The sequence below is a fragment of the Hypanus sabinus genome, chromosome 19 (genome assembly GCF_030144855.1).
Source record: "Hypanus sabinus isolate sHypSab1 chromosome 19, sHypSab1.hap1, whole genome shotgun sequence".
Lineage (NCBI taxonomy): Eukaryota > Metazoa > Chordata > Chondrichthyes > Myliobatiformes > Dasyatidae > Hypanus > Hypanus sabinus.
The window spans coordinates 56,844,875-56,859,254 of record NC_082724.1 but is presented as its reverse complement, the minus strand read 5'-3'; the positions used below and the strand labels follow the sequence as shown (position 1 = coordinate 56,859,254).

General features: G+C 42.5%; 1 protein-coding gene across 2 annotated transcripts in view; it reads right to left on the bottom strand.

Annotated features, from left to right (window-relative positions):
* Nucleotides 1–380: 380 nt before the first annotated feature.
* The window catches only part of LOC132377945 (DDB1- and CUL4-associated factor 1-like), a 98,757-nt gene continuing 84,757 nt past the window's right edge, over nt 381–14,380 (bottom strand). The window contains exons 22-24 of one of the 2 annotated variants that reach the window (XM_059944451.1): nt 10,823–10,927; nt 7,518–7,782; nt 381–4,090 (exon numbers count right to left, since the gene is read on the bottom strand). In XM_059944451.1, coding sequence (XP_059800434.1) covers nt 4,032–4,090; nt 7,518–7,782; nt 10,823–10,927 — 429 coding nt within the window. In that variant the 3' untranslated portion in view covers nt 381–4,031. The remainder of the gene's footprint in view (nt 4,091–7,517; nt 7,783–10,822; nt 10,928–14,380) is intronic. The other variant, XM_059944453.1, reaches the window with a different exon arrangement.

Below are 14,380 nucleotides of genomic sequence, written 5' to 3'. Positions count from 1 at the left end.
CTGATGAAGGGTCTTGGCCCAAAACGTCAATTGTACTCTTTTCCATGGATGCTGCCTGGCCTGCTGAGTTCCTCCAGCATTTTGTGTGTGTGTGTTGCATTCTTATTAACGCTAGTTCTGTAAACTCAGACCCACTAACTTATTGAGTGACAGAGTAACATGAAGGCAATATTGGATCTTAAGCCAATATTTCATCCTCCATCACTAAATTATTAACCATCTCACTGTTGTTTGCACAATTTTTCCACATCCAAACCATCAAGAGTTCAATGGCTACAAAGAACTTTGGGATACCTCAAGGTCAGAAGGTATTGTGTGGACACAAATCTGCTCTCTAATAAAGCAAACACGAAAGCTAATAACAGAAACAAAGATTTTATAATTCTTAATCTTTATTTTGTTTCATTTTCAGTAATAAAAATATTTCAGCTGAATTCTGTACAAGGCCTAATCTTTTTACAGTTTGTGCTTTGTATCACACGTTTGTAAATTACAGGAAAATGCACAAAAATATTGATGCACCTCTTAGGTAAACGCATGAAATAAGACCTGGTTCTTGTTTGTTTTTTTTTCCTGCTAATGAGCTTTCAATGTTTTGCTTCATATATTTTCCCCTCCCCACCCCAAGAGACAGTCTTCCGTGACATGTGCACTGCCACTAACAGCCCACGTCAGGGCTAAGTGGAGACCCTGTCCTACTCAACTAGATTGGGAAAAAAAGGAAAATAATTAGATTGTTTCTTTTGAAACAAAGACATCACTTGCCTTGCTACTGCTGCAAGCAACCAGTATTTGTATTCCAGCACCACTTTGTGGCAGAACCTTGTTCTACAATCATTGGGTCAAAAGCCCAAAGCTGTAGCAAGGAGGGAGAATTAATTCCATCTACCCAGTATCATTCTCATGGTGTATCACACTCCTCACTCCTGCAAACCCACAGACAATGACAGTGCATTAATGAGATTTGACCCACTCTACTTCTGCTACTGTTCACAGCAGCATGGATATAATAACAAGGCTGGTTCAACTCAGGGTATGAGCTTCTCATTCAAAAATTACATTTGTGACCTCATCTACTCTGGTCTTGAGGCTATTTTTTGGGCAATTGCTTACCCCGGAGAGTTTTAGGTTGGTGAAATGGATGACAACACTTCCTTTTCCCCTCCACCAAGAATTTAATACTCAGCATCAATACTGCTCAGTTAGTATACAATACAGAATAAATACTGAGAAGCAATATCCTGCATTAGATAGTAAACATCCTTCTGTAATCTCCCAATACGCTCAGGCTGGGATAGTATGAGTTTGGTATATTAAAAACATTGCATACTCTTCTCTCTAGCCACAGAGCTTGGCCCTTGAAGGCCAGACATACCAGTTCAAGAAGTCCTTTCTTTTTCATTGACTGGCTTATTGCATTTGAATATCACCCTATAGGCTTGTTAAAGGTTACTGGGGCATTTAGATTCTGTGAAAGTAAATGTGATTTAAATACATTAAAATTACGTAATCAGTCCAAGGCTCTTTGGAACAATGTACGCAGATACCTCTCCAGCTGCATTGGTAAGACATTTCTTTCATTAACCATCCAATGGGCACTGAGCAGAATTACTGAACCTTGCTGCATCACAGAAAAAAGGCAACTCATGAAAAAATTTCCCATGCGATTCAAAAGTTTCTTATGCTGGCCAACATTGATAGAAGTTAAAAGCTGAGTGTTATCCACCCAAATCTCATTTCTGTCAACGACACACAACTTCTTCCATTATTCAAGGGACAAATGCTAAAACATTTTATCCAGTCACTTGCTCAAGCACATTAATACTTGGAGATGAATATCAAAGGACAAGTTTGAAGAGGAAGTAATACTCTACACCACTCCAAGATACTTGTATATAATGCTGCTGCTACACCAATCAAGACATCAGTAGATTATAATTATTCTGCTTGGAAAAGTTAAGAGTAAGGCCTCTTTTTGGGTCTACTTCAGTTGAGCAAATAAAGGGAAACCTCAAAAAGGGATTGGAGGGAGATGTAGAGGAAAGGAATCTAAAATTTACCATCTTTCAGTTGCGATATCAGGGGCTTGGTTGCTCAGTTGCTATAACTGACCAGCATCTCTCCCGAAGGCAGCCAGTGGGGGGCGGGGGGAGGGGGGGGAGAGGAACTCTTGAAGAAAATGAGATGTGCATCAAAGAGCAATCAGGGCAGACAACAGAGACATCTTTGAACCAATATAATCTTAGAACCAAATACACTAAAATTCTGATTAAAGTATAATCTGAGTCAAGTCCAAACCATCACCTGTAAACAATGAATGATTTGTTCACTCAGATATACACTAAGGTGGGTCATCATCCACAGGAACACTGCCCAAGCACTGACTAACCTGGTCTATTTGAGTACTACAAGGAATCTTTCACCTCAGGTGATGAAAATACTTTTACTTTACCAGTGATAGAAATGCAGGTCCTGCCACTGGAGAATTAGCTGGTACTGTTAGAAAAGAAAACGATGACAAACTAGGAAATAGTAGATGATGAAAGAAAGTAATTAATGAAGCATTAAAGGAGTTCCTTCCGTGCTTGGAAGGAACTATCATCTTCATCAGAACAGCCAAGTTAAATGCACTGAGAGTGGGACACATAATGTCTCTTGCTTTGCAGACTGGTTGAAGATAGAGGGAGTTCCCATCACTGTGCAAGAGGAGTACAGGATCCCCATCACTGTGGTGCTGGTGTCACTGGCTAGTTGTGATGTTTAACTGTCGTCATTCCACAGGTCAGTATTTTTCCTTAACTTTGCAAGGCAATACAATCAGTGAACTTAACGACGAACAAGGAGCAAACAGAATTTGTGAATGTGTCTATGCTTGTCTGCATATATGTTTGCATGTACATACCTGGGAACAGTGTGCATACATGGCATCACACATTGTACTGTGCACTTTATTTGTGCAAACTCTCAAAGGCATTTTAAAAAAAAATGTCCAGTTAGCACCCATTCACAACTGTCAGGAGAATTGTGCTCTGCACTCAGAATTCAGTAGTCATTCTGAAATCCCAAGCAGAAAGCTGCATGCTTTGTGTCCAATAATGCAATCCATGAAACCCGATCAGCCTTTACTCAGTTGTGATGAGGCAGCTCATTTTCTTTTTCTCCTCTCTTCTGGCTCTGTTGAAAGAAGTTTTGGCTGGTGCTGGTGACGGTAAAGACAAGTTAAAACAAAAAGAAATCCACGATGTGTACCTTGATTGTCAATGCAGGTCGGATATGGAGGAGATGTGCCAGATACAAGGGAAACACAGGGCCACAACTGCTATTCACATTAGTCACTTGGAATTTCAATTAAAACTGATCACTTATTGGCATATCTGTTCATCTTGTGTCTCAAGATCGTGACGAATTTACCAACACTTATTACACCCAAGACACCATGGCAACGAAAGCACAAACTATTTTCTGTAACACTGATTGAGAGTGCCCTTAATGTTAAAAGACGAGCATTAGCAGGATGCAGTGAGCTCGGTTTCAAAGCTTTACTCTCTGACATTACAAATGGAAAATTACAGCCCAATTCTTCATTATGACCATCCTCAATATATGGCTCTTTTCTTTTATATATATTTATATTTACACACTCTCACACACACACAAACAAATGTCCCCTAGAAAATTCATGAAAAAAAAGTTCTCTGCTTTAAATGCACTGTGTCTCCGTATCCTGAAGCTGTGATGGCCACACCATGCACAACTTCTCTACCTCTGAGGCACGATTCTTCCACAGCTCACAGCCTGCAGGAGCTGAAGACTCTCTTCAGATTCACACAATTCGACGGGAAAGGTACCACTACTTTGATAATTAGTTTTGTTCCAGCTCTGTTTCCCTCTCTGCGTGTGAATATTTCAGGACTGAACTCATGGACCCTGAAAAAAACGTTCATTACTCTTGCTTTGCTTTCCCTAGGGAGGGATGTGCCTTGCACCTGGCACCTCAACTCTTGTTGGGTCCACCAATTCACGTGGAACATTCATTCATTTAGGGACAGGATGACATCATCTTCCAGGTCAGAGTTATCCGTGCTATCTGCTGGATTAAGGAAAAGGAACCATTAGTTACCACTACGACAGGGACAAATGATCCAAATATGTGGAATGTCACCGGGTGTTAGCTACTTTGCACTGGACTCCCTTCTCCTCACCCCCTGAAGCCACATCACTCAATACCAACCATGCTAATGCACCAAAGAGCACAGCACCTGCTGGTAAAAGGGCTTAGGAAAGCCTATGCAGAGGTGCTCACCATGTTGCCATGGCATTACTCATCTCAACATCAGTTACGAGTCAGAACTTGAGTGCTTAACTTGACAGGGTTAGCATAAGACCCTAGCTGACTCTGGATGTCAGCTTCAACAGAGCATTGTTGACCAGCTGCCATTTGGATAAATTAAACTGGCACTGTCCACCTTTTTGGATGGATCCCATGGCACTGTTTCAAAGATCTCCTCAATCAGTAATTTTACAAAATGCTGTTCCTATTGTCCACGAAGCCTGGCAGGATCGAAAACATACTGGCCATCTCCCTGCATGGTAAGTGACCACACTCTGAAATCATTCTGTGTCTGTGGAGAGCTTTGGGATGCCTTGCTGCTCATGAGTGATTAATACTCTCCATTAATATTAACATCAGCTTGCATTCTCTTATGTCCATTGTCAAGGAGGAGGAAAGGTGCTAAAGACTGCGGCGGGTAGGTGGACGAACAAAACCTATCAGCTTCATTTGTCTATGAACAGCATTGCAGAGTCTACACATTTAGAAAGTTTGTGAACCCTTTGCAATTACTGGTTTTCTGCATTAATTACTCATAAAATGTGGTCTGATCTTCATCCAAGTCACAATAAAAGACAAACACAATCTGCCCAAACTAATAGCACACAAACAATTGTACTTTTCATGTCTTTATTGAACATATTGTTTAACCATTCACAGTCCAGGCTGGGAAAAGTACGTGAAGTACGTGAAAAGTACCAGTATTTAATAACTGGTAGACTCTCCTTTAGCAGAAATAACGTCCACCTAATATTTTCTGTAGCTGCTGATCAGACAAGCACAATGACGAGGAGGAATTTTAAACCATTCCTCCATACAAAGCAGTTTCAGTTCATCAATACTTCTGGGAAACTTTGCATGAACAGTCCTCTACAGGTTACACTACAGTAGTGGTCGCCAACCCATTGATTACGATTGACTAGTCGTTCTTTGAGACTTTCCCAGTAGATCCCGAAGAAAAAAGAAAAATAAATACACAAATACTGTTGAGAGATTGTTTCCGGGTTGTGGGGTTTTAGTTCCATTCTTTCTGTCCAGTGCTCCCCCACCACGCACTACAGTGTAATTTAGTGTCCCAGCTGCACCTTCCCTCATTTTCTGTCATGCTCACTGCTGAACTTGAATACACGCAAGGTCATTATCCAAGTGTGTCAGGGATCACTGGTTGGCCTCAGGCAACTGGCCAGCAGGAAGTGCTATTGCTACTAGCCTGGAGCGCAGACAGATGGGCACAGCCTCTCAACCTGATTAGCACACCGAGTGCTTGTGGGAACCCGGTGCTAAAATATTCACAGACCTCATTCGGGCTCAGGGTATCATTAGCAGCAGAGCAGCTACCTCGCTGCGATCTACTGAAACCAACTTTTGTCGATAGATCCTACAAGAGGGGGCTGGAGCCCTGTCGCACTCCTTGCTCGGTTGGTCACTCTCTCTGGACTGTGATCACCAAGGCCCTGACACGGGACAGCCGCACCTGGCCAAGGTGTCTGGCAGTGGGCGGGTGGGAGGCTGTCTAATGAGGCAATGAAGCCCTCAAAACTGCTTCGGTACCTTGAGTCCAAGCACCCTGCACATAAAGACAAACCCGCTGAGTTTTCTTCCAGCAGAAAAAATGTGAGCAAGTGGGACAGCAGCTGAGAGCCACGTCAACTAAATTGCGGAAAAGACTGCACGGAAGGAACCTGCTTCGAGTATCGCTGTATTCCCGTCGCGTCTAACACCACCCCCCCCCCCCCCCACCCAATCGGCCAGCCCTCAAGAATATTGTCAATATTAAACTGATCCGTGGTGCAAAAAAAAAAGGGTGACCCCTGGAGTTCATACATTATTTCTACTTCCAGGTTGTGGGGTTTTACTTCCGGTCTTTTCTGCCCCAGTGCGCATGCGTGTAACTAATAGATTTGGGGTCGATCTTGCCTTTCACGAAAGCTGAGGTAGGGGATCTTGGGCTTAAAAAGGTTGGTGACCACTACACTACAGCATCTCAATTGGATTAAAGTCAGGACTTTGACTTGGCCATTCCACACAAAAAAATGTTCTTTTTCAATCATTCTGTTGTTGATTTTTTCTTGTCTTTTGGATCATTGTCCTGTTGCATCATCCAACTTCTATTAAGCTTCAGGCAATGGATCACTTCCCTGACATTCTCCTGTAAAATGTCTTGATACAATTTTGAATGCATTGTTCCCTCAATGATTGTAAACTGTCCAGGCCCTGAGGCAGCAAAGCAGCCACAAACCACGATGCTCCTTCCAACTTGCTTCACAATTGGAATGAGGTTTTGGTGTTGGTGTGCAGTGCCCCTTTTCCTCCAAACTTAGTACTTTCTGCCAAAAAGTTCAACTTGCGTCTCATCTGTTCACAGAACATTGTCCCAGAAGTGTTGTGGAACATCCAGCTGGTCTTTTGCAAACTTGAGACATGCAGCAATGTATTTTTTTTTGAGAGCAATGGTTTCCTCCATGAATACCATTCATGCTCAGTGTTTTTCTTATAGTGGACACATTAGAGACTTTAGCAAGTTCTAGAGACTTCTGCGGGTTTTTTGCTGTTACCCTTGGGTTCTCTTTCACCTCCATCAGCATTGTACGTTGTGCTCTTGGTGTGATCTTTGCAGGACGCACACTCCCAGGGAGAGTAGCAACAGTACTGAGTTTCCTCTATTTGTAGACAATTTCTCTTTCTGGAGACTGATGCTTTAGAAATGCTTTTGCAGCCTTTTACAGCTTTATGAATCTCTACAATTCTTCTAAGGACCTCTGAAAGTTGTTTTGATCAAGGCATGGTGCACATAACAGGTCTTTCTTGAGAAGAGCAGGTTCTGTCAGTAACCTGACTTTGTGTCTTTTTTATAGGGCAGGGCACCTCTACAACCCACACTTTCAATCTCATCTCATTGATTGGAACACCTGACTCTAAATAGCTTTTGTAGAAGGCATTACCCCAGAGGTTCACATACATTTTTAAAACCTAGACTGTGATTGTTTAAATGGTGTATTCAGTATTGATGAGAACTAATACAATTGTTTGTGTGTTATTAATTTAGGCTGATTGTGTTTATCTACAATTGTGAGTTAGATGACGATCAGACCACATTTTATGAGTAATTAATGCAAAAAACCAGGTAGTTGCAGAGTTCACAAACTTTTTCTTGCAATTGTACATCAACAAGTGAAAAAACACTTACAATCTTCAAGAATGTCCTCCCACTCATCATCCTCGTCGTCCTCCCCAGCATCATCTTCGCCATTACCCAGCAGGGCTTCTAGCTCCTCCTCGTCAGACGGCGTGAAGTCCTGCTCACCATCCTCAGCCGCATTTGCCTCACTCCCATTGTTTTCATCCTCGCCCTCCAGCAATGGGTCAGTATCCAAGTCATCCAGATCATCTTCAGAGTCATCGTCATCATCGTCGTCGTCATCATCGTCCTCCTCCTCCTCCTCCTCTTCCTCCTGCGAAAGTAACAATATCACTAACTTTGTTCATTATCTGGTTATTCCTTCCTTCAAAATGCGTAAAACTAAAAAAAGTTTCAGAAACAGGAGGAGGCCCAGTGAACATGTTTCATCTTCAATTACCTGATCTGTATCTTGTCTATTTACTAAACTCCTACCATTACTTCACATCCCTAACAGCCCTAAAAGAGAAAAAAAAATAATCCACTAACCTCATTAATCTGGCTTCACCTTTTTGATGGAAGAATTCCAAATTATAAAGCCCTGGAGAGCGTTGCAGAACAGAGAGCGAGGCACACAGATACATTGCTCTATCTAGGTAGACAGAGTGGCAGAAGTGGCTTTTGTCACACTTGTCTTCATTACTTAGGGCACTGAGAACAGCTGTTGGGATGTTAAGAATGATTCACGAGAATGTTACTAGGACTGGAGGGTTCAAGTTTTACTAGGGAGAACTGGGACACCAGCACCCCTCACTCTGCTCCCGGACCATGGTGTTGATAAAATGAGGCATTAGTAAGCTGAGGGGTCACAGTTGTTTTTTTCTGGTTAGGGGAGTCTAAAACCAGACCTCACAGATGCATGGTGAGAGTGGAAAAAGTTAAAAAGGACCAGAGAGGAAACAATATCCATATAAAGAATGGTAAGTACATGACAAACAAGAAATTCTGCAGATGCTGTAAATCCAGAGCAACACACAAAATGTCGGAGGAACACAGCAGATCAGGCAGCATCTATGGTGGGGGGAGAGAGAGAATAAACAGTTGAAGTTTTGGGCTAAAACCCTTCATCAGGACTTTGCCGTGAAGGGTCGGCCTGAAATGTTGATTATTTATTCCTATGCATAGATGCTGCTTGACTTGCTGAGATCCTCTGGCATGGTAAGTAGATGGAATGAGCTGCCAGCGATGGGGACAAACACAATATTTAAAAGACATTTAGACAAATAGGTGGAATGCAAAGTTTAGAGAAATGGGTCAAATACAGGAAAATGGTATGAGTTTGGATGACACCTTGATCAGCATGGAAGGGTTGGGCCAAACGGCCTGTTGCTCTGCTGTATTAATCTAACAATTACTGTCACTATTCTGTGAAGGAGACACCACTCTGAAAATCTCAAATCTAATTTTAACGCTGTCCCTATCTCAGTCATTTCTGGACTTGTTTCCCCAGCTTATCTTGCAATGGCAGAGATTTTTGCTGGAACCTGGTACAGCATGTACCAGTAAACCCTTGTAAGAACCTATGGTAACAGGTCAAACGGAAGAGGCATCTCCTTCAGCAGCATTGATTTGAAAACTCTTTCTTCCATCCTGGCTTAAAGGTCTGTGTGGCCAGGCAGTGACACTTATGTTTCAGTCAAAGTCATCTCCCTCGGAGGAGGGCAGCTTGCTTGACCTGGTGCAGTGATGTGGATGATATTTTCCTTCTACCAGGTGAAGGGCCGATCCTACGCAGAGATACTTGCTAACAGATCCAAACCCCCAGTCAAACAACCTCTGTTTGCCACACAGTTTTGTTCAGTTGCATTCTCAAAATTTAACAGCCACCGACAAGAAAAGACTCAATGCAGATCATGCAAAAGTTGAAATATTCAACATGCTAATTCCCAATAAGGTTGCTCAACAGCGGCTGGTTACATTGAACTCTCAACCACATATCTGTGTTACCCAGGCAAGCTAATTTTAGATTTCATCTCACAGTCTCACACTGAAATAATCCTTAACATTTCTTTTGCATTGTTGAACAAGGTTAAATTACCAAAACAAGTCTGCAGAGGCCTGACCATTGATCGAGTGCAAGGGGTTCCCAACCTGCAGTTGATGGACCCTTTGATTAATGGTAGTACATAGCATAAAACTCCTGATCTAGAGGCACGAGTTTGGATACCACCATATGAATTAATATTACCAATAAATAAATTAACCTAGTATGCAAAAAAAACCTTAGTTCCTTTCTGTGAAGTAATCTTACTAAAGATGGCCCATAAGTGATTCCAAGGTACTCAGCAATGCAGTGGACTCCTGAGTGGCTCAGGAGGTGATGAAGGGTTTCGGCCCGAAACGTCGTTACTACCTCCTCCCATAGATGCTGTCTGGTCTGCTGAGTTCTGCCAGCATTTTGTGTTTTTATTTATTTCCAGTATCTGCAGATTCACTTGTGTTGCTGTTGAAATGAAAGTTAGTTGTGCAGCATTTCCAAAGACAAGTTGTAGCTTTGTGGTGGAATAGAAGGGATGGGGGTGGCTAATGCATTAATTTTGTGTTGATTTTTCTGACTGTTCTATCATTTGGTTTATCTACAGTATTTACAAGTAAAAAGGTTTTCCCTCTGCTATGCATCATTAATCATACCTTCCTATACAAGGAATCTGTACTTTCTTGCTGTGATGAGTGTTAGGGTTAAGGTTAGTGAGTTGTAGACATGCTATGTTGAAAGCATGGCAACACTTGTGGGCTGCTCCCAGCACAATCCTCGGACTGTGTTAGTTGCTGACACAATCAACAAATTTCACTATGTTTCAAAGTCCATGTGATAAAGAAAGCTGATCTCTAATATTTTGAAATCTGTTTTTCTAAGTGTTAAGGGCCAAGGAACTTTAAGATATAACTCTGGTTAAAAAAAAGTCAGCTCATGTGGAGACAATTACTTAGACTGGGATTTGCAGAGGCAATGAAAGAAAGGAGAGCACATTGTGCTGGTGTTTCCTAAATAAAAAGACATAGGCAACAGTGACAAATCTGTGAAAACTGTCCTACTAATAGCGTTCTCCTGCCATGAAAGCAAACTGACATTTAACGCCACAACAAAACACTGCTCTCCTCCACCCCACAGAACACCAAACTTGTAACTCTACTCGACCTGGTCCGAACAGCTCACAGAACCAACAGAGCAACATGAAACATGTACTTAGTGTGCCAGGGCCAAAGGATAGTGAATGAAATTAAGGGCAATGACAACTGCCCTATCATGATCAGAGTCTCAGTGTTGATGTATAATACTTAACTGTTTGAAATCCTACTAATACAATACAAACCTGATCTTCTTCTTCGTCTTCTTCCTCAGCCAACCGCTGACGGCCCACCTCATACAGCCTGCAGACAGTGTCCATTGACAGGGCATCCATGTTGCTGCCTTGATTCTGCAAAACAGTGTGAAACGTTAATTGGCCAAGCAATATTACATACTACCTGACATGGGTGTTTTAAGGTCAGAGAAATGGGTTAAATAATTGGCCATAACTTCCTCTTTAAAAACAAGCAAATACCATGTTCTTTTAACATTAGTAAAGGGTCTTCACAGGAGCATTATTAACTAAGTATATGAGCAAATGAAAATATGGTGATTAAGAACCGGGTCAAGTTTTAAGGGGAACTGAGGACAAGTGTTTCATGGAGTTGATTTCATAGCTGAACACAGAACAATACAGCACAGTACAGGTCCTTTGGCCCAGAATGTTGTGCCAACCTTTTAACTAACTCTAAGATCAATCTAACCCCTCCCTCCTACATAGACCTCCAGTTTTTTCCTATCATCTATGTTCCCCACTGTGTAAAGAAACTTACTTCTGTCACCCACACCCCTGTATACTTTCCTCAAATCAGCTTAAAATTAGGCCCTTCTTATCTTTACCTCCCCCTCTTTCTGCTGTCCACAGGGATCGCTCCCTCCGTGATTCACTGGTTTATTAGTCCCTCCCCACTAATCTCCTTCCAGGCACTTATCCCTGCAAGTGGCCCAAGCACTACACATCCTCCCTCACCTCCATTCAGAGCCCCAAACAAACCTTCCATGTGAGGCAATACTACACCTTCAAATTTGCTGGGGGTCATCTATTGTGTCTGGTTCTCCCAATGCGGCCTCCTCTACATCAGTGAGACCTGTTATAAATTGGGAGGGGCCACTTCACTGAGCACTTCCACACCAACTGCCACAAGGGGGGGCTTCCCAGTGGTCAAATATTTTAATTCTGATTCCCATTCCTGTTTCTATGTGCCAAGATGAGGCCACCCTCAAGGTGGAGGACCAACACCTTATATTTAATTTGGGTGCCCTCCATCCTGATGGTATGAATATCCATTTCTCTTTCCAGTATAGGAAATCAGCTTCCCCTTCCTCCATTCATCACTCTGACCTTTTACTTCTTCTCATCTGCCTATTACTCCTCCCCAGTCCCCTTCTCCTACTGTCCACTCTCCCCTCCTATTAGATCATTCTTCTCCAGCCCTTGACCTTTCCTACCCACCTAGCTTCACCTATCACCTTCCAGCTGGCCTATTTTCCCTCCCCCACCTCTTAATTCAGGCATCTCACCCTTTCCCTCAGCCTGAAATGTTGACTGCTCACTCTTGTCCACAGTTGCTGCCTGATCTGCTGAGTTCCTCCAGCATTTTCTGTCTGTTTCTTTAGATTTCCAGCATCTACAGATTTTCTCGTGTTTAAAATTAGGCCATCTGGTATTAGCCATTTCTGCCCTAGGAAAAAGTCTCTGGCTATCCACCCAATTGATACCTCTCAGCTTGTACATCTCTATCAAGTCACTTCTCATCCTCCTTCACTCCAAAGACTGACCAGATCAGCTTAGGAAGTGCAGTTCTGGAGAGCAGAGAGAGGGAGATTTTACACAAGGATGAGGGTTACTTTTTGCTTTGCAGCTTCAGTTGTTAGCTGCTCCAAGAAAACAACAGGAAGAGTAGGTCACTTGGGCCTCTGAACATTCTCCAGCATGCTTTAAGGCCATGGTGGATCAACACCACTTTCCGGCACTATTCCTATGTCCCTCCATTCCCTTAATATACACAAATCAATTGTTATTTTGTACATTCAAAGCTCTGAATATAAAAAAATGATGGGATTTACAAAAATTCTAAACTTTCACCCTACCCATCTTGAATGTACTCCTTATTTTGAGCCTGCAGCTCCCAATTCTATACTCCCACACTCCTGCATTTACAACACTAATCACAGCAGCTACGCTAAATTGTCATTCCTCGTGCCCAAAATTACTTGGATAATATTCCTTAAGTTTGTTCTAGCCTGGAGTGGTAATGGGGACAAGCTCCACTACCTATTAAATGCTCCCAATGGTATGCGACTCAAATAGCCTCTGACAACCACGTCCAGCTCCTGGCCTTCATGTGTGACGGAACCATTTCTACTGACAGGAGAAGAGGCAAAGGCGGGTTTCTAGCATCTTAAAACCAGTCACTTCAGGCAGACAGGGCTTGTCAGCCATGGGTGGCAGCTCATTCAGAAGGAGAACTCTTGATCTCAAACCTCCATTGCCTTGTGTCCATTTCCACTCATGGGGAAGGCTTCTGCAGTAAACCAAGAGGGAAAAATCCAGAGCCAGAGTCCCTAAGGCAGTCCTACATTGAGTTCATGCTGACTGGCACTTCTGTGACAATGCAGGTGCCAAACTGTATTGGTCTTTGCCGTACTTTTGGGTTCATCAGATGTGTGGAGAGGGGGAGCTTGCTATATTGCCAACAGCTTCCTCTCCATATTGTACTGCCCTGGCTTGTCTATCTAGACAGCTAGGACAGAACATCTATATGGTCGATCCGAACCGATGAAGGGGGCCTCAAAATTCCACAAGATTAAACTGAATGCGACCACATGGTATTAGGGCTAAGTTATGTGCTTTGAGGAGTGGTTAGTGGATAAAGAGCAGTGTGGGTAAATGAGTGATTTTCAGGTTGGGAAGCTGGGATTAGGAAGTTGTCATCAGGATTGGTATTGAAGCCACAGTTGTCATGATCCACCAAATAATTTGGATAATGGAAATACGCGCAAGATTTCTAAGCTTGCTATAATATAAAGGCAGCTGTCAGTCTGGGCTGTGAAGAGGACACAAAAAGCCTTGGGGGATATAGACAGACCAAGTGAATGGGTAAGAGTGTTCCAGTTTGAACACAGTGTAGACTAATGTGAGGTCATCCTGTTTCATCAATAAAAAAAATCAGAAGAACAGTATGTTTGCAAGTAACAAGATTAGAAGGTGTTAGTATTTTGAGACAAGATGTCCTGTGCTGAAATTTAAAATGTAGGCTCTGTAAGTACTGTAATTGGAAAGGGAAATAATACTTCTGCCTTTAGTGCAAGAAGATTTGAATCAGAATCAGGTTTATTACCACAGAAGCTTACTGCCAGTATGCAGGGTCCTGGTGAAACTACACCTGGAATATTAGATAGGAAGTTCACAAGGTTAGAGTGAAGTCAAGTGATTCCTGGAACATACAAGCAGAGAATAAGCAGACTGAGCTCACACATTCAAATACAAATGCTAAACAAGCCTGACTGGGTAGATGAGGAATTGATGCTCCTCCTAATTGGATGACAGAAATCAAAGGAAAGTAATGGAGGACAGAGATGAAAGATCTTCACAAAGGTAACAGTGATTCTTGAAACCAAAAGAAAGTTCAGTCGCTGAGTATGTTCGAGGCAAAGATCAATAAAGCTTTTTAAGATATGAAAGATGAAGGGATATGGGGTTAATGCAGGAACGATGTGCTGAAGTAGGCCAGAGATAATTTTAATGAAAGGTACAGCAGGCAGAAGGTGCTGAATGGCCTATTCCTGCTTTCATTCCTTG